Here is an 18358-nt window from a genome sequence, read left to right on the forward strand (position 1 = left end):
CAAACTGAAATACAGTGATCAGCATCTTGTTGGCATAGCCCATGTTTCTATAAATATATTTGTGCTAAACACCTAAAATATAAAGCAAATAGTCTCTTCAGGCTTTGGGTACACAGTCTTCTGTTTTGTGATGCACAGAAGGAAGGACCATTAAAATGTTAAAAATACCATTAAGTGACAGAAGATATTGCACGGGATATTTTAAGGAACACCCACCTCCAGATGGAGATCAGATTCATTTCTGCAAAGGAACCCTGGCCTAGCAAATGAATGTTCGGCAGGAAAAAAAGCTCTTTACATTGAAAGAATCTGAAAGCAAACATCACCCTAAATAGCAACAAATAATTACAAATAACTGCAGCAGCTGTATGGTATTTTATTCCTCAGTGATGCAAACTCCACCCACATGACAGACCACACAGGCTTTAACACTGATAAGCGTTCATGTGTGTGTGATACTGAACCAATCAGAAACTACCACCTAGAGCAGAGCAGGTCAGCTCAAGGGCAGCCCCCCGCAGTGAGCCCCTGCTGCATGCGGGCAGCGCGCTGTGTGGGCTTCAGAGGCTCCCCTTGACACCTGCATGCCAGAGAGGGCCTGCGCTGTGCACCTTGCCAGCCCGCGCCAGTGTGAGCACCTGAGACAGGAGGAGAGTCGGCCAGGTGAAACAGCACTCATGCCTCACGAATGCCGAAATAGACTGTGCCCTCGTTACTGAATAACAATGACTGCCCTGATTAAGAATGCATCAAATCCCGCTTCTTAGCAGATTTAAAAATACTGCATGAGCCCAGAACTATTGTATAAATTATATTAAGTTATACAATTCTCTGAATAGCTCAACAGTTACTGAAATAAACATGAATTCAGTACAGGATGCTTACTTATCCCCTTGATTGCTTTCATTTACAGTAATGTCTTGGCATCATGGCAACCGGTATTGATTACCTCAATCTTACAGTATCTTGAAAGAGAAAATATTTTTAACAATAAAATAAAGCTAACTTTAAACTATGAATAACATTAGTCCCTTTATTAAGCATGGCTGTTCTGGAGGGTGGGTGTGCAGGAGGGCAGGTGGTCAGGGAGACAGGAGTGCAGGGGGGCAGGAGGGCAGGGAGACGGGGGGCAGGAGGGCAGGAGGGCAGGCTGGTGAGTCAGACAGGCAGCCTCCCTCTGTGCTCCTACAGCGCACTCAGCACTCACTCGGATACCAGCTGCTCCCCAGCCCCTCTGCGAGGCAGAGATACCTGGCAAACACTAAAGCCTCGCTGTATTAAAAGGGCAGCTTTCAGTGTTTTAAATATTGAATGAACCTGCCATCTGTGGAGGACTAATATTTCATTCTGGTGTGGCAGCGATCCAGCGCGAGAGCAACGCTGGCTGCTCCGTTCCCTGTCGTATTTCCACTTCCAGCTCGGGATGTGATGTTGGGGCGGAGTGGCTACGGCAGGTTTAAAGCACGTCTGCCCCTGGAGCAGTGCGGGGAGTTCAGACTCTCCGGGAACAAAGGCTGGGACAGGGCTGCTACCTGACTCCACCAGCCCATCTTAAATCAGTGCCATGGGGCCTGGCAGCTTCTGCAAACAGCATTCTGGGAACCACATGCAGGACAGCCCTAGTAATTAGGAAAAGCTACCGTACACAACTCCAATAAATCTAAGGGTAACCACTTTGTACTATTGATATCGCATTTTCTACTACCACTACCCGAGCTCTGACCCAATCGAGGAGAGAGATACACTTTACTCCAGGGATGGCTCTGCTGCACCTGCTGCAGGCTATTTACAACAGATGACAATGAATTGCTTGAAGACCCTCATGAAAAGAGCACAATGTGAGTGAGTATTATTGCTGCTGAACCCAGTCCATGCTCTCTATTCCAGGCTCCGTGTTTCTGTGCTTACAGAATGAACGTCCTCTAAACAAGAAGCATGAGGCCAAAGACACACATTCGTTCTGCAATTTTATCACATTTTCTTAAGTGGGATTCTGCCCTGCATTCCATTTCATTTCCAAAGGCTGTACAGTGTGAATACAAGCATTTAGAGGACTGCATTAAAACGCAGCCTTCAATAAGAGCGCAGGAGCTGTAATGTGTTGACTGAGAGCTCGTGAAACTGTGGGGATTGAACAGGTTACCAGAGAGGACAGACTCAGACTGTGGTTTATCATCACGGTTACATCTCCTTTGCCAAACCAATGACTTGGTCTCTTTCTGAACACAGACCCGCCAGCAGGTATCTGATAGAAATGGGCACTGTGGAAAGATTCAGGTTTAGCTAGGAAAACATTTCTGCTCATCAGAAATAAGGAAGCACTGATAGAACGTAAGCTGTGACTCACAGTAGCCAGGGCAGCATTCTTTAGACCGAGCATCTGGGCAGGAGGTGGCTGGACAGCTTCGTGATCCAGCATCTGTCTGAACTTCTCTCTCTCTGAAGACAACACGTTAAAGGCTGTTTTCAAAGACGAGTGCACTGCAGAGACAACAGACAGGGCCCAGGCCATGAGGAACAGAATCCAGACTTAGGGTAGAGGTCATACTGAAAGATGGGAAGTTGCAAGCAAAAAAATTATTTATAATAAGTATCAGTAATCTTTTTCACACAATAGCACATACAGAAAAAAAATCTGTTCTTTTAATGTACAGCTCAGATCAGAAGTACTAAATGTTCCGGTGGTTCTCAACCAATTTCAACTTTACACGTAGATTTTCACTAAAATCGTTAGCATTACTTCTGAATAAAATGATAACTTTATTATACATTTTTTATACAAATACAAACACAAGGTTTATTCCCCAGAGACAGGGAGAGTAGGAGAGCAGGACAGCAAGACGAGGCACATATACAGTCTCATTCAAAATCATATCACCTTCCTGAAGATCATGTACTCTACACATTTAAGGATCTTCTAAAGAACTGAATCGTTCATTGTAAGGGCACAGCTAAAATGTAAATTACGTTTGCACAGTTGTCAAGCAGGCAACTTTAAAGGGAGTGAGAAGGAGCCTTCATGTTTAATTTCAAGCACACAGGCAGTCCCGGCACTGGCAGAGTCTCATCCTGAAGGAGCACACACTCAGCCCCCAGTGGTGCACCAGGTCTGTCAGAACAGACCCTGAACAACTGTCAGACAGGAGTGGAGGTCAGTCCTGCACAGATCAGTTCTAGAAGGCCTGAACCACACACAGTCTTCCCAGCAGAATGGGAAAATATAAAGTACTGAAGAGAAATCTTCAGGACACTTGAAAACTGGAGAATAAAAACTGTTTGTTTACATGGTAACTGCTTATTGAAGAGATGGTTGTTTATGTTATCTTTCACACCTGCTGTAAACCCTGTATTTAAACAACTGTTGTATTTAATTTTACAGCAAGTCAATTTCTGGCACCAGTAGCAATGAGCAGTTAAGAGACAGGAGGGCTGAGTAATACTGAGAGGCAGGTCAGTATTAGTCAGAGCTGGGCTGGGTTTGGAGTTCTGAGTGAAACATATACGTATGGATTTAAGAGAGATTTAGATATATAGATAATACTTTATTAATTCCGTAGGGAAATTGATTTATAGATTTCACCCAGCAGAGGGGGTTTGTTTAAGAAGCTGAACACCAGCACTGCGTTTGTAAAGAGAGCTGTGTTTATTCCACAACATTTCCAAGATAAACACTGAGCCACAACAAGGAGTCCACAGGCCTGAGCGCCCATCTCAGTGACCTGGCCTCTCCAAGTCCTTCACGGTGGAGCAGGCAGTGAACCCAAACAAATAACTAAACCAGCACGACTCTGCTTTACAGAGCTGCGCTTTGTTGGATGACAAATCTCCCGCTGGGTCTCTCCTTACAGCTGCTGGCCACGCGGCAGAACTCCTCCTGCAGCCGGGACGCGTCGGTGGGCGAGTCCGGCGTCTCGGGGTAGCCCTTGCCGTTGTCCTCCGCGGTGGACAGGTTGGGGTTGGAGGCATGCAGCCTGATGGAGCCCGAGGACACGCAGCCCGGAACCTGTTGCGGAGACAGCAGAGGTCCGTGGAGCTCAGAGCACAAAATCCAAACGGCCATCTAGAAACTGTACGTCGCCAAGGAGAAAGGCAGCCAGCCACCAGTCCCACGTACCTGCAAGGTTGTCTTAGTGTCTTTGCCATAACTCTTGTTCCGCCACTTTCTCTGAGTTCGTTTGTCCTTCCTGGGGCTTTCAAAGGCAGAGGCCTGGAGGGAACAGTGGGGATCACATGGACTTGTACTAAACAGTGCTGCAGAGGTAACAAAGCGCTGCAACCTTGCACTGGTGTGCACTAGGTAAGAGTTTAAGACATACTTAGATATGTTGTGTTAAGGTAAGGCCTGCAGTGAGAGAGAGGACTACCTGCAGTGCGAGAGTGAGGACTACTGTACCTGCAGTGTGTGAGAGGACTACCTGCAGTGAGAGGGAGGACTACCTGCAGTGAGAGAGAGGACTACCTGCAGTGTGTGAGAGGACTACCTGCAGTGAGAGAGAGGACTACCTGCAGTGTGTGAGAGAGGACTACCTGCAGTGAGAGAGAGAGGACTACCTGCAGTGTGTGAGAGAGGACTACCTGCAGTGTGTGTGAGGGGACTACCTGCAGTGTGTGAGAGGACTACCTGCAGTGAGAGAGAGGACTACCTGCAGTGTGTGAGAGGACTACCTGCAGTGTGTGTGAGGGGACTACCTGCAGTGTGAGAGAGGACTACCTGCAGTGTGTGAGAGGACTACCTGCAGTGAGAGAGAGGACTACCTGCAGTGTGTGAGAGGACTACCTGCAGTGTGTGTGAGGGGACTACCTGCAGTGTGTGAGAGGACTACCTGCAGTGTGTGTGAGGGGACTACCTGCAGTGTGTGAGAGAGGACTACCTGCAGTGAGAGAGAGGACTACCTGCAGTGAGAGAGAGAGGACTACCTGCAGTGAGAGAGAGGACTACCTGCAGTGTGAGAGAGGACTACCTGCAGTGTGTGTGAGGGGACTACCTGCAGTGAGAGAGAGGACTACCTGCAGTGTGTGAGAGGACTACCTGCAGTGTGTGTGAGGGGACTACCTGCAGTGTGTGAGAGGACTACCTGCAGTGTGTGTGAGGGGACTACCTGCAGTGTGTGAGAGAGGACTACCTGCAGTGTGTGTGAGGGGACTACCTGCAGTGTGTGAGAGGACTACCTGCAGTGTGTGTGAGGACTACCTGCAGTGTGTGAGAGAGGACTACCTGCAGTGTGTGTGAGGGGACTACCTGCAATGTGAGAGAGGACTACCTGCAGTGTGTGAGAGGACTACCTGCAGTGAGAGAGAGGACTACCTGCAGTGTGTGAGAGGACTACCTGCAGTGTGTGTGAGGGGACTACCTGCAGTGTGTGAGAGGACTACCTGCAGTGTGTGTGAGGGGACTACCTGCAGTGTGTGTGAGGGGACTACCTGCAGTGTGTGAGAGAGGACTACCTGCAGTGTGTGAGAGAGGACTACCTGCAGTGTGAGAGAGAGGACTACCTGCAGTGAGAGAGAGGATTACCTGCAGTGTGTGTGAGGGGACTACCTGCAGTGTGTGTGAGGGGACTACCTGCAGTGAGTGAGAGGACTACCTGCAGTGTGTGTGAGGGGACTACCTGCAGTGTGTGAGAGAGGACTACCTGCAGTGTGTGAGAGAGGACTACCTGCAGTGAGTGAGAGGACTACCTGCAGTGAGAGAGAGGACTACCTGCAGTGTGAGAGAGGACTACCTGCAGTTAGTGAGAGGACTACCTGCAGTGAGAGAGAGGACTACCTGCAGTGTGTGAGAGAGGACTACCTGCAGTGTGTGTGAGGGGACTACCTGCAGTGTGTGTGAGGACTACCTGCAGTGTGTGAGAGAGGACTACCTGCAGTGTGTGAGAGAGGACTACCTGCAGTGTGTGTGAGAGAGGACTACCTGCAGTGTGTGAGAGGACTACCTGCAGTGTGTGTGAGGGGACTACCTGCAGTGTGTGTGAGAGGACTACCTGCAGTGTGTGTGAGAGAGGACTACCTGCAGTGAGAGAGAGGACTACCTGCAGTGTGTGTGAGGGGACTACCTGCAGTGTGTGTGAGGGGACTACCTGCAGTGTGTGTGAGAGAGGACTACCTGCAGTGAGAGAGAGGACTACCTGCAGTGTGTGTGAGGGGACTACCTGCAGTGTGTGAGAGAGGACTACCTGCAGTGAGAGAGAGGACTACCTGCAGTGAGAGAGAGGACTACCTGCAGTGTGTGTGAGGGGACTACCTGCAGTGTGTGTGAGGGGACTACCTGCAGTGAGAGAGAGGGGACTACCTGCAGTGTGTGTGAGGGGACTACCTGCAGTGTGTGAGAGAGGACTACCTGCAGTGTGTGTGAGGGGACTACCTGCAGTGAGAGAGAGGACTACCTGCAGTGAGAGAGAGGACTACCTGCAGTGTGTGAGAGGACTACCTGCAGTGTGTGAGAGGACTACCTGCAGTGTGTGTGAGGACTACCTGCAGTGAGAGAGAGGACTACCTGCAGTGTGTGAGAGGGGACTACCTGCAGTGTGTGTGAGGGGACTACCTGCAGTGTGTGTGAGAGGACTACCTGCAGTGTGTGAGAGGACTACCTGCAGTGAGAGAGAGGACTACCTGCAGTGTGAGAGAGGACTACCTGCAGTGAGAGAGAGGACTACCTGCAGTGTGTGAGAGAGGACTACCTGCAGTGTGTGAGAGGACTACCTGCAGTGTGTGAGAGAGGACTACCTGCAGTGTGTGTGAGGGGACTACCTGCAGTGTGTGAGAGGACTACCTGCAGTGTGTGTGAGGGGACTACCTGCAGTGAGAGAGAGAGGACTACCTGCAGTGAGAGAGAGGACTACCTGCAGTGAGAGAGAGGACTACCTGCAGTGTGTGAGAGGACTACCTGCAGTGTGAGAGAGGACTACCTGCAGTGTGTGTGAGGACTACCTGCAGTGAGAGAGAGGACTACCTGCAGTGAGAGAGACAGGACTACCTGCAGTGTGTGTGAGGACTACCTGCAGTGAGAGAGAGGACTACCTGCAGTGAGAGAGACGGGACTACCTGCAGTGTGTGAGAGGGGACTACCTGCAGTGAGAGAGAGGACTACCTGCAGTGAGAGAGAGAGGACTACCTGCAGTGAGAGAGAGGACTACCTGCAGTGAGAGAGAGAGGACTACCTGCAGTGTGTGAGAGGACTACCTGCAGTGAGAGAGAGGACTACCTGCAGTGAGAGAGACAGGACTACCTGCAGTGTGTGAGAGGGGACTACCTGCAGTGAGAGAGAGGACTACCTGCAGTGAGAGAGACAGGACTACCTGTAGTGTGAAAGAGGACTACCTGCAGAGCGTTGATGGAGGGTGCCGAGTATGTCCGCTGGAGTACCTCCATGCTCTTTAACAGATGGGTGAGCTCCAACAGGTAGGACTGACACTGTGAGAGCTCTGGGAATAAAAGCAAAGACACAACTCAGTCCCTTAACGAATTAAAGATGACTAACCATCTCAGAATGACTAGTGGAAATTTGTCTTAGGTTTCCTCATTACAGATAATACTATCAATTAAAATACACAGCATACAATTCATCAGCACACATAAAAGAAGAACCATACATCAGACATAAAAAGCATACATTTACAAATAAAATTAAACTAATCATAATGCAAATACCTGGTATAAACAAATAAAATACCATTAACAGCTTGTGTTCAGTACTTGTATTGAGTGTGGGATCAAGGACCATTTATAGACATTTCTAACAGCTGTAGGGACCCTGAAATGTCTGCCAGATGGAAGAATCACAAACCGAGAATTCAAGGGATGGGAGGCATCTTTGATAAGATAGATAGATAACACTTCATTGATCCCGAATGACTATTCTTTTTGCCATCCAACAGAATGCACTGCTCTATCAAAAATATCCTCCAGCTGTTTCACTGGCTTGCCAGTCACCTTCACTGCAATAGTGACCACTCTAGAAAGCTGGTTAGCTATACTTCATACTTGGGTTCCTGTACCATACCGTATTATTAAAAGATAAAACACTTTCTACCAGGCTGTTATGTGCCACCTTAGGGAAGTGCTGGCTAACAACAAAAAATATTAATCTCTTAAATAAAAACAAGTGCTGATTTGCCTTCTTAATGATATACTCACAGTTTTCATTAAAAGTAAGCGCCTTATCAGTAACTATCAATAACACAGACCCGAGGTGCCCCTGTACTTAAAACCAAATCATCTGAGTATACACCATTAAACAAGACCCTCTGAGGACGACACATAAGAAAAACTTTACTCCAAAGAATAAGACCACCAATCACATTAAGCATAAGAAGTCTTTCTAAAACAATGTCAGTTTCGATGGTGTTAAAAGCAGAGTTAAAATCAATTAAAAGGACACATTTAAATGTCTTTGGCTGTTGAAAGTGTTTTGCTATTTCATCAACGTGAGTGAGAGTCGCATCTTCAGTTCCCCTCTGTGGATCGAGTTGCGGATGTACTGTAAGGTGGTTGCTAACCAACCCTTTCCACGCACTGGGCCAGAACTGGAGTGGGTGCTGAGTGCAACTGGTCTCAGCTACTTGCTCCTGAAACGTTAGACACAGGTATTACTTACTTCCATAAGTTTGGAACAATACAAGCATTTATCAGACTCTCTGAGCTTACTCAGGAGACAGCTGAAAAAGCTTTAAGCTGATAAGAACACAATTTCAACCATCAGGTTCTAGTGCTTTATTAGGTTTAATCTCAGAGAGGCACAAGGGGTCAAAACTTGATATTTGATTGCAGTTGTTACTGCATTTTAGCCTTGAATCTCTCATATTAAATCTTCCAAAAAACCTATTTATATCACTGACAAAGCTTAACACTCTGCCCATCACTGTATGAAGCCCCCCCACGCTTGCAGGACGGCTGCGGACCGATCACAGCTTTGCGATCGTGGTGGTGACAAAGCAGCAGCCCTCTACCAGACGGCAGAGCTGCAGGCAGGGCCGAGTCTCTGCTCTGCGCTACGCTGGCTCTTCTGGGATGTGTGGTGGGACACGTCGCACAGCCTGGGAGCGGGGTGGAGTACCTCTGGAGCACCTGTCCATGTCGTCGGAGGACTGGAGCCAAGCTGCCACTTTAGTCTGGCTGCTGAGAGCCGCAGAGAAGCTGCCCGCTGTGTGGACTGAAGACTGCTTCGTCAGAGGTGTCCTCTGGGCAAGAAGGAAAAGTCAGAGGAAAAGTCATTGGTCCACCGAGTCTGTGCCGATAAGCACCAATTGCTCTTTCACACACCTGCCTCGGAGCCGTGCTCCATGGAGCCCACCACAAAACGCCCCCTTCTAAAGAAACTGTCTTAATCTTCAGCTGTTCCCTTCGTCTGCATCTTCGGTTCCTCTACACACACAAACAGCATTGCCACATGCAAAAGACAGGAGCCTGTCTGTCCTAGCTTGTTTCCTCTGGCATTGATCCACTGCGGGAACAAACTGGGACTGAGGCTTATTGCGTGTAAAAATGGGATGTTTTGTCTAATCGAAGAGGGAAGGTTAACCTGAAGAACAGGAATTTCAAAAGCTCAAATAGTCCACCACCCCTGAAAATTCCACCCAGATTATCCACCAGCTCTCTAAGCCATTCACTGATCCACAGTGCAGATCTGACTTTTAAATCTTTTTAATAATGTTGTGTTAAAAACATGTATTTTTACCTGCATACTTCCCTTTGCTATGGAGTATTGATATATTTAAGGTGTGCTTATGACTGAGCTCTCCATTTCAGAAATAATATTATAAATAATAAATATTTCACATTTATCTTTGTGTCTTGGATTGATCTTGGATCTTGGCTTTTCCCTTCCAACAACTGATCTTCTTCAGAATAAGACAAAATACAATAAACAAAGCAGCTGTCACACACTACAATGAAAGATTATTGTGCCCTGTCTGCTGCTACAGTCACTGTGTACAGGAGCTGATGCACATCAGAGAGACAGCTCTGGGAGCTTCTCTGCCACCACTGTGCTACAAAATGGCATTCTGGTTTTGGAAACTGAGGGAACGCCCCTGCAGCACACAGGCCTTTGCAATTCTCTATATTTCTTAGTGCTCTGGTCCTGGAATGCTCTATTCAATTGGTTTATTTGATCCAATCAAAGTTCACTTCTGGAAGGTTCATCCATATTTTCCTCAATTCTGTCAAGTCCAGTGATATTAAAAGTCAATTGCACTGCTGTTACTAGGCAGAGCTGAGTTACAAAAAGGCAGGCACTGATCTAAATCACTGACCCAAAATAATACTTCTGTACAATCTATATATATGCAGAGAACAATCCAGCAGCCCTGCTCAACAGCCATGAAGGCAGCCTGCCCTACAATCACTGCCGCTGCACCACAACACTGGCAGGACCGCCCGGCTGGCTCGCCTTCTCCTGCGGCATGCTGCCGATCCGGGGTCGAGAGGCCGCCAGCGAGGGCTCCCAGCGTACCTTCCTCATGGAGGCCGTGTCCGAGGGCTTGGGCGGCGCGGGAGGAGTGAAGTAGTACAGAGGCGCTGTGTCGTGCGGGTACATGGCGATCGCGCTCTGCCGGTACAGCCGGTGGTGGCGCAGTCTGGACACCCAGTCGTCGAACAGCTCCTGGGACTTGATCTATACAGGCAGGCAGAGCTGTGAGCGCACGGGCACCCTGAGCTCTAGGCCAATCGTTGTTATGGCACAGAAACAGACGGCAGGCCACGGGCAGCTCTTGTATATGAGGACATACACCGAACCCTTGTGAAATGTCTAGTCTGTGAACTGGGGCAGCTCCAGCATGCAGGCAGGGTCATTACCTTGAGGTGGTAAATATTCTCCTCCGCATCCAGGTCTATGCACTTGGCCTTCTTCTTTATTGCCATTACTGACAGGCCCACATCGATGCAGCCATGGAGTTTCCCCTTCTCAATCTGCAGACACAAGAAGCCAGGCCTGGTTCATTATCTGCACGATGCTACTGTCCACACTGGGCCCGATACAAACTTTGCATCCTGTCTCATGTTTGGAGAGGTCTCTGAACCATCCCGTTCATTTGCGCCACGCAGTTATCACTGAAAATTGTCAGGATAAAACGTGCTGAAGGTATAACTTGGAAAGTCAGACTCCTGCACAGCCCTGTGTTGGACAAGATCCTCTAGGAAGAGGCTCAGTCCAATTATGACGTGAAGCCAGATGTGGCATGTGGGCCAATACCGAAACCAAGCCTGGCAACATCTGAAAAAGGATCTCGTCTGAGAAAAAGAGTGACGATTTTTCTATTTGCTAGAAACCATGATGAAGAATCACTATTGTTTACATTCAAACTGTTTACTGTTTACTTGTACATTGTCTACTGTTTGTTTGTATATTGTCTTGATGCACTGTCTGCACTTTGTGTTTTTACACTTGTTTTACAATCGAGAGACTTTCTGTAAGTAAGAATTCCATTGTACCAGTACATGTACCAGTTACATATGGCAATAAAGTTCAAATTCAAGTTCAAGTTCAAGAAGCATAATTCTGGACACTCCAACTTCTCATTTCTGTCATTGTCAAGGTTTCAAAGGTCTGCACTAGCTGGCCTGTCTCCCTCTGGTGCCACTCTTCCACTCCGCATGGCCTGAGAGCCCCAGCATGTCCAGGGCTCCCGCCAGCACACAGCCCGTGGGAGATCAAACACCGTCACCCGTTGACTCGCGCCCTGAACCCGGTGATCTGAGAGCCAAGAAGGTGGGAAGGGCGGTGTTGAGTGGGCATTCAGAGCAACTCGGAGGGCAAAAACAGAGAATAAACAACTCCTGGAACTTCCCAGCCTACTCTAGAGCCCCGACACTAACGCTTGAGAAATCAAATGGGCTTTCGGTAATAACAACAGAAAAGAACACTTTCACGCACTGAGGGTTATAGGAGGTGAAAATATGCCACACATCTGCGCTGGCTGGATGAGATCTCTGGACAAACTGCTTACGAGCCATCAGACAGCCTCCTCTTGTTTGTAACCTTTCCTTCGATCTTATAGGATCACAGGTAGAAAATGAGCGACCGACCCGTGGAACAATCCAATTCAGCTCATCCTGTGAAGCAGAATAGTGCCTTTACACAGCTCAAGACATGGCTGATCACAGCTCAGCTGGTAATACACGTTACTCGAAAAGTAGCCATGAGTCCTGCTACGCTTTTCCCAGATCGTTTGAGCTTGCGAAGCAGGTTGTGATGCTCCTTGCCCACTGCACCAAGCCAGCTGTGGAGACAGGCACACCTGGAGCTCTGAGCTGGAAAGGGAGCACACATACGGTTCAGTGTGTCTGACTGCCAGAATGCAGCTGATAAAGAAACAGGAGGAAGGACAGTAAAGGTTACTTTCACCTCAGCTGCCCTGACTCATCATCACTCCTGACATAATTTCCAAAATAATAAAACTAAAAAAAACACTTTCTTGCTCTGCTTCCCTCCTCCCTCCATCTCCACCTCTCCAGCCATCCTCAGCCTGCAGGGGGTCCCAGGAGTCCGGCTCTCGGCCAAGCTTTGACTAAAACACTAAACCTTTTCAACGCTGGGGCGCTGTGCCTGCTCCTGAATGAATGTAAAGGCCAGCGCGCAGGAGCGGCAGGGAGTTCACTGTCCTGATTCAGTACTTACGTCGGCTCCTGACTTGGCATACTTCAGAATCCCTCTGTCAAGAAAGAAGTACCTCTGCAGGGAGAAAAAAGTTGAATAAAGAGATATTATTGTCTGGAAGCCACTCTTCTTTCCTAGTCTGAGCACTTGGTTTCCCACACTCTGCTCCTGGGTCTGTGCTGGGCACTGGGGGGTGAGTCCGGTCCGAGCCCCGGACCCGCCCCACTGCCAGAGCTGCCCTGGTGCCCCTGGGTCTGGGGTGGGCGTCAGGGCTGGCAGAGCAGCTCGCGTGCTCTGGGGGAGAGACGGCTCAGCCCGCTCAGTGACACCCAGCCAGGGCGCCCTGCGGTGTCCGTCACCCCTCAGAAGAGTCTGGATCTTAGGGGTCCGCGTGCAGAAATCAGAGAGGGTGGCGGGACACCATGTTCTTGTTTTGCTGATGTATTTCCTCAGGAAAAGATCAATGAAATAAAGAGTTTGAGGCCCCAGGAGCGTGGCAATTTCCCCTCCGGAGCTGGGATGGGAGGCACTCTGTTGAGCCAGGATGGGAGCCCCTATGTGGAGCCGTGATGGGAGGCATTATGAGGAGCTGGGGTGGGAGCCCCTGTACGGAGCTGGGATGGGAGGCACTTACCTTATGCCAGCCTTTCATGGGCCACTTCCTCCTCTTCAGCATGAAGCCCTCCTGCTTCTCAGGCTCCTGGATGTTGCTCCCGCTGCCCCGGAGCCCCTCCACGATCTCCCAGCTGTCCTGTTTACATCACAGAGCGCAGGTGTGAGCCGGCGTGCCTCGTCTCCGGACACCGGCCCACACGTGCCAGCGCCGAGACCTCCCCCCAGGACGGGAGAGATCCAATCTCACGGGGGAAGGGAGCTTCACAAAACTGGGATTTCACATGCGTTGCTTTTAGGAAAAATTTAACATTCATTTATTCCTCACTGTCACAGCCTGAGACTGATTCAGAAAGAAACAGAATCATCTATTTAATCTGCTACAATATGAACTATTATACGGAGTCACGCTATTTCTCAGGGAATAACCACGTCCGATCAGAAATGAGTTCGGGAGTGTTTATTGGAAAGTTATTTAAGTTAGAAAGAAAAGTTTGTCTGAACCTGCATCAGTTTTCACAAATCCTAAGGAGTCCCAGGAGGCAGCAGTGCTGTGAGCAGGGCTTGAACCCACGCAGGAAAACCCCACTGGATTTCAACTCTAGCACCTTAACCACTCAGCCAGGGTGTGAGGCGGGGAGGGTGTGTGTGTGGGGGGGTTGCTGTGCCTTTCCAGGAAGTGACATCATGGGGGAGGGGCTGGAGCAGCAGAGGCGAGAGAGGCCTTGCTTGGGGTCGCCCCTCCTGAAGCTGTTCCGATCAACGCGTCACACAAGACATCCACCTACAGTACCCACCCAAACTACAGAGCGCTAACTGCACTAGGCTGCACAGCTGCGGTCCCGGTGGGAGAGTTCGAAATGAATGTTGTTTTCCCTCCCAAAGCTGAAAGGCCTGGACTGAAGACTTTTTTTTATTTCTTTAAAAAATTCTCTTGCGGTGAAAGCTTTGCCAAAAGAGAACGGAATGTCACAAGAAGTAACATTTTCAAAGACATTTGCTGATCTAAACAAAAAGTAAAACAACTTTAAATATTTTATAGTGCTGCATCAAAACAGAAAATCTGATATTCTGAAATATCTATGATAATCTGAAAATTTATTTTGTACCCTATGAATTCTGAGATCAAAGCACAGACCAAAGTCCCAAATTTAAAAAAGCCTTAAATTAAGTTAAATGACGTTTCTGAACTTTTTAATTAAATTAAATTAAGTTTTAAAACTTTAATTATGTTTTTGATATAAATATATTAACTAAAAAGAGAAAAATCACCCTTGCGTGTTTAATGTGCAAATGGGTTAAGAGTGCTGAAAATGAGCTACAGTTTAAATCACCCAGCAGGAACGAAGAAGACAGGAAAATGAAGTACTCCACCATGGGCAGACCACACGGGCTCACGGACTAGACTAGTGCTACAGCATCTCACAGAGGCACCCCAGGGCCCGGCCCCCTGGCCCTCACACAGCCCTGCAGCGTCTCACAGGGCCACCCCAGGGCCCCCTGGCCCCCTGGCCCTCACACAGCCCTGCAGCGTCTCACAGGGCCACCCCAGGGCCCCCTGGCCCTCACACAGCCCTGCAGCGTCTCACAGGGCCACCCCAGGGCCCGGCCCCCTGGCCCCCTGGCCCCCTGGCCCCCTGGCCCCCTGGCCCTCACACAGCCCTGCAGCGTCTCACAGGGCCACCCCAGGGCCCCCTGGCCCCCTGGCCCCCTGGCCCTCACACAGCCCTGCAGCGTCTCACAGGGCCACCCCAGGGCCCGGCCCCCTGGCCCCCTGGCCCCCTGGCCCCCTGGCCCTCACACAGCCCTGCAGCGTCTCACAGGGCCACCCCAGGGCCCGGCCCCCTGGCCCCCTGGCCCCCTGGCCCCCTGGCCCTCACACAGCCCTGCAGCGTCTCATGAGGAGTGCAGACCTATTTCCTCAAGAAGCAACTTCAGTTTACTCAGTTTGCTCCGCCCTCAATGCCTACTGCTCTCAGATCACAGCTGAATCTCAAGAGATGCTTCAATAGCAGATCCAGCTGAAACCTCTCGTGAAACAACAACAGTTGGTCCAGAAGGAGGGATACATTTTTCATTTAGTCCTTGTTGTAAACAAATCATAACCTGGTGAACAACTGAGGTCAACCATCGATCCACAGGCAGCTTCCAGCTCTCTCATCACACACTTGCCCGTGGACTGATAACCTCCTTACGCTAAGGGTGGGGGGGGGGGCGCTGGAGGAAGCTGCCAGGTCTTGTTGTTGAAGCTGACTCCCTCTGAGCTTTCAAGAAGCAGCTGGATGAGATCCCCGGATCAATAATCCACTAGGAACTGAAATTAGCATTATTGATCAAAGGGATCCCTCTCACTTGTAACCTTACGTTTCTGTAAATTTGCAAATAATAAGCTTGTTGTAAGTTCTTCAACAAAAAAACAAATGCAATCTAAAATAATTTGCTACTGTTCATAGTATTATTATCCTTCAATAGTGCTACAAACACAAAAGACTTTTACTTGGTGCTAATATGTCTGCTATTAAATGTTCTCAGATGAATTCATTCATTTGCATTTACTTTATTAAACGTAGACCCCTCTGTCACCCAGGATCCCACTCCTCTGCTCCTGAACCCAGAGCTGCTGCCTTGTGCTCCACCAGGACCAGAACTGGGACAGAGTGCTGGCGATTACTGGGGGGGGGGGGGGGGCTTAAAATAGTTCACATTGCACGAGCTGCAGGGGACGTCCCAGGGAAATATGGGTCCCTCCGCAAAAATATCATCCTGTAGGCAGGAGAAAAACAACAGCTCTGCCTGCAGATGTCAAATATTTTCTAATATGAGGTCAGAGCTGGTGAAACACCCCAGCGGCTGTTGGCTGTTTCAAGGACGAATTCCTCTGATGTTGAGGTCCTTCAGGGGCGCTATGTAAATCTAGTTATCCAACAGCATGCACTTACAGTAGCTCACAGATCCAGCTGTAAATCTCAAATGCGCCTGCCTGCCACGGCCCCCTGGATTCTGACCCTCAGCAATCAGAAATCGTGAAACACGACACACACAGATAAAGCTTTCCATCTGATATCGCTTCCTGTGTTTCACACTGGCTAGTGCACGTTGTGTTGGCATTGTTTCACACGCGATACTTGCTTGTGTAAATCTGGATGCATCTTGTTCACACCACTGCATGGGGATGGGGATGGTCATATATAAACAGAGGAATGCTTTCCATTTTATGGTAATCAGCTTTAATCCTGATGGACTGATTAGATTAGGGAATTAAGGTCGGATATGCAGGTCACCGAGTATGACCAGGGAAGGTCACTCTGCTTCCTGGTGCCCAACTGACCACTGCAGACACCTGGAGGCTCTGTCCAGTGAAGGGCTGTCCAGGCGGCACAACCGAAGCAGCTCTCCCCCCTTGTGGTCCTGGGCAAGAGCCCAGGGGCTGTTCTTTACCGAGATTGACAAAGACCCCACCGACAGCGATTGTAGCACAAAAAGACCTGCTGTCGTTACGACTGCAGCTGGTCCTCATTAACCCCTCATTACCCACTTTCCCTAACACACTCACACACTTCCTTCACTATTTAAACCCTCAGCTCAGCCGGTAACATCGCTCCGTATTAGGAATCCATCCTCCACCTGAGCTTTCTACGTCCTCGAACCTCTGGCTACTGAAATACAGACCTTTCTAGTGTCGGAACTTTTGACTACCCTCTCGTCTCGCCCCTTTTTGGAATTGATCGTCTCTCTAATCGGACCTCGACCTCCAGCCTGGAACTACCGAGCACTCTGCTGCCTTGCTCCTCTCGGACTCGAAGCCATCGGACTCTCTCAGCAACCTGCACAGGGCTCAGAACTACTCGCTCGTTTACAGCTGTTCCAACAACATGCCTTTGCTCCACAGTTTGGAAGAAATACCAATGGCTGAGTGACAGATAGTGTCAATTTCACATTGTTTATATGATCCAAAAACTGTTTATACTATCTTAATGATTTTACCCCCCTACCCCCCAGAAAAAACATTGCTAGGTCTGGATTGTTAAACCTTTCCTCTTGAACAAACTGGACAATGAAGAATAACCCAAGCAAAAACGTAAAGACTCTTGATATCTCAGCTGACGCCTGGGAGTCGTGACATCCTGCTCGTGTTGTAATAAACATGCTAAAAGAGTCACACGACAGCTTCGTGGAAACAGAACATTTCAAAATACTGTTGAGTAGAATGAAAACTCCTTGTAAACACGACTGCAGTTTTCACAAGACACAAACGTTCCAGAAATTAAACTGCTATACATAATTCTTGTTGCTTTAGGCACTAAATAAGGGATGATAGAGTTTTTGCTTTTTTTTTCACTGCAATAGAACCAAGACTGCTCTCTGATACTAATGGGCGATAATCTTGATAAGGCAGTCTTCATACAAGCCTGGCTTTCAATGATAAAGCTGATGCCTTCCTAAATTCCACACCCTCCATTGAAACCTTCGCCGCTAATGACCATTTCACGTGTAAAATTGTGCTCTTGAGTACAGCGACCCAACAAGACTCCCCAGAAGAAACTCTCGCTCCCCAGACCTTGAACTGACTGTCTGTGCTGAGAGATAGCAGTAGCTAGAGGACAGACGTGTCTATTCCTGCTCGAAGACAAAGCCAGAACCACCAGGACATTTCGAGTGTTCAACTCTAAACACATGTTTAGAGTCTGGCCCGGCAGCCCTGGTTCTGGGGGGCCTGTGTGTGTCTCTGCAGCTTTTCATTTCAACTAAGAAAGTCAATCAGCTCATCACTGACTTACTGGGTCCAATTGAACGGCTTCAGCCAGCTCTTCGGGTGCTGGTGTTTTGAAGAGGCCTAGAAACCCTGCAGACTCACCAGTCCATCAGAACCAGGGTTGCTGCCCTCTGTTTCAGAAGCTTATTAACAGGTGTAACAGTCCCACAATCCAACACCCAATCTGACTCATGATGGGAAGGAATTCCCAGTCTTTCTGAGAGGCCTGGGTGAGCTCTAGAAAGTCCATGTTTGCAGGAACTCGTGAAGTGGCACAGCTATAGTGTTTAACAACCGCGTAGCAGGATGACAACGGCCTCTAGGATCACTGTCACCTTTTCAGCAAATCAGTGCCCGCTGCCATCAGAGGGATGAATCAAATGGGACTCCTACTGTAC

The 18358-nt window shown here is 48.9% G+C and overlaps 1 protein-coding gene across 3 annotated transcripts in view; it reads right to left on the reverse strand.

Moving 5' to 3' along the window:
- Positions 1-18358, reverse strand: part of osbpl3b (oxysterol binding protein-like 3b) — a 63813-nt gene that overhangs the window by 21069 nt on the left and 24386 nt on the right. For all 3 annotated transcript variants that reach the window (XM_088929166.1, XM_088929164.1, XM_088929167.1), the window contains exons 3-11: positions 13230-13346; positions 12617-12670; positions 10795-10908; positions 10451-10612; positions 9053-9176; positions 7318-7421; positions 4115-4207; positions 3847-4003; positions 2348-2481 (exon numbers count right to left, since the gene is read on the reverse strand). In XM_088929166.1, the coding sequence (XP_088785292.1) occupies positions 2348-2481; positions 3847-4003; positions 4115-4207; positions 7318-7421; positions 9053-9176; positions 10451-10612; positions 10795-10908; positions 12617-12670; positions 13230-13346 (1059 nt within the window). The remainder of the gene's footprint in view (positions 1-2347; positions 2482-3846; positions 4004-4114; positions 4208-7317; positions 7422-9052; positions 9177-10450; positions 10613-10794; positions 10909-12616; positions 12671-13229; positions 13347-18358) is intronic.

The sequence above is a fragment of the Atractosteus spatula genome, chromosome 12, assembly GCF_055471065.1.
Source record: "Atractosteus spatula isolate fAtrSpa1 chromosome 12, fAtrSpa1.hap1, whole genome shotgun sequence".
NCBI lineage: Eukaryota > Metazoa > Chordata > Actinopteri > Semionotiformes > Lepisosteidae > Atractosteus > Atractosteus spatula.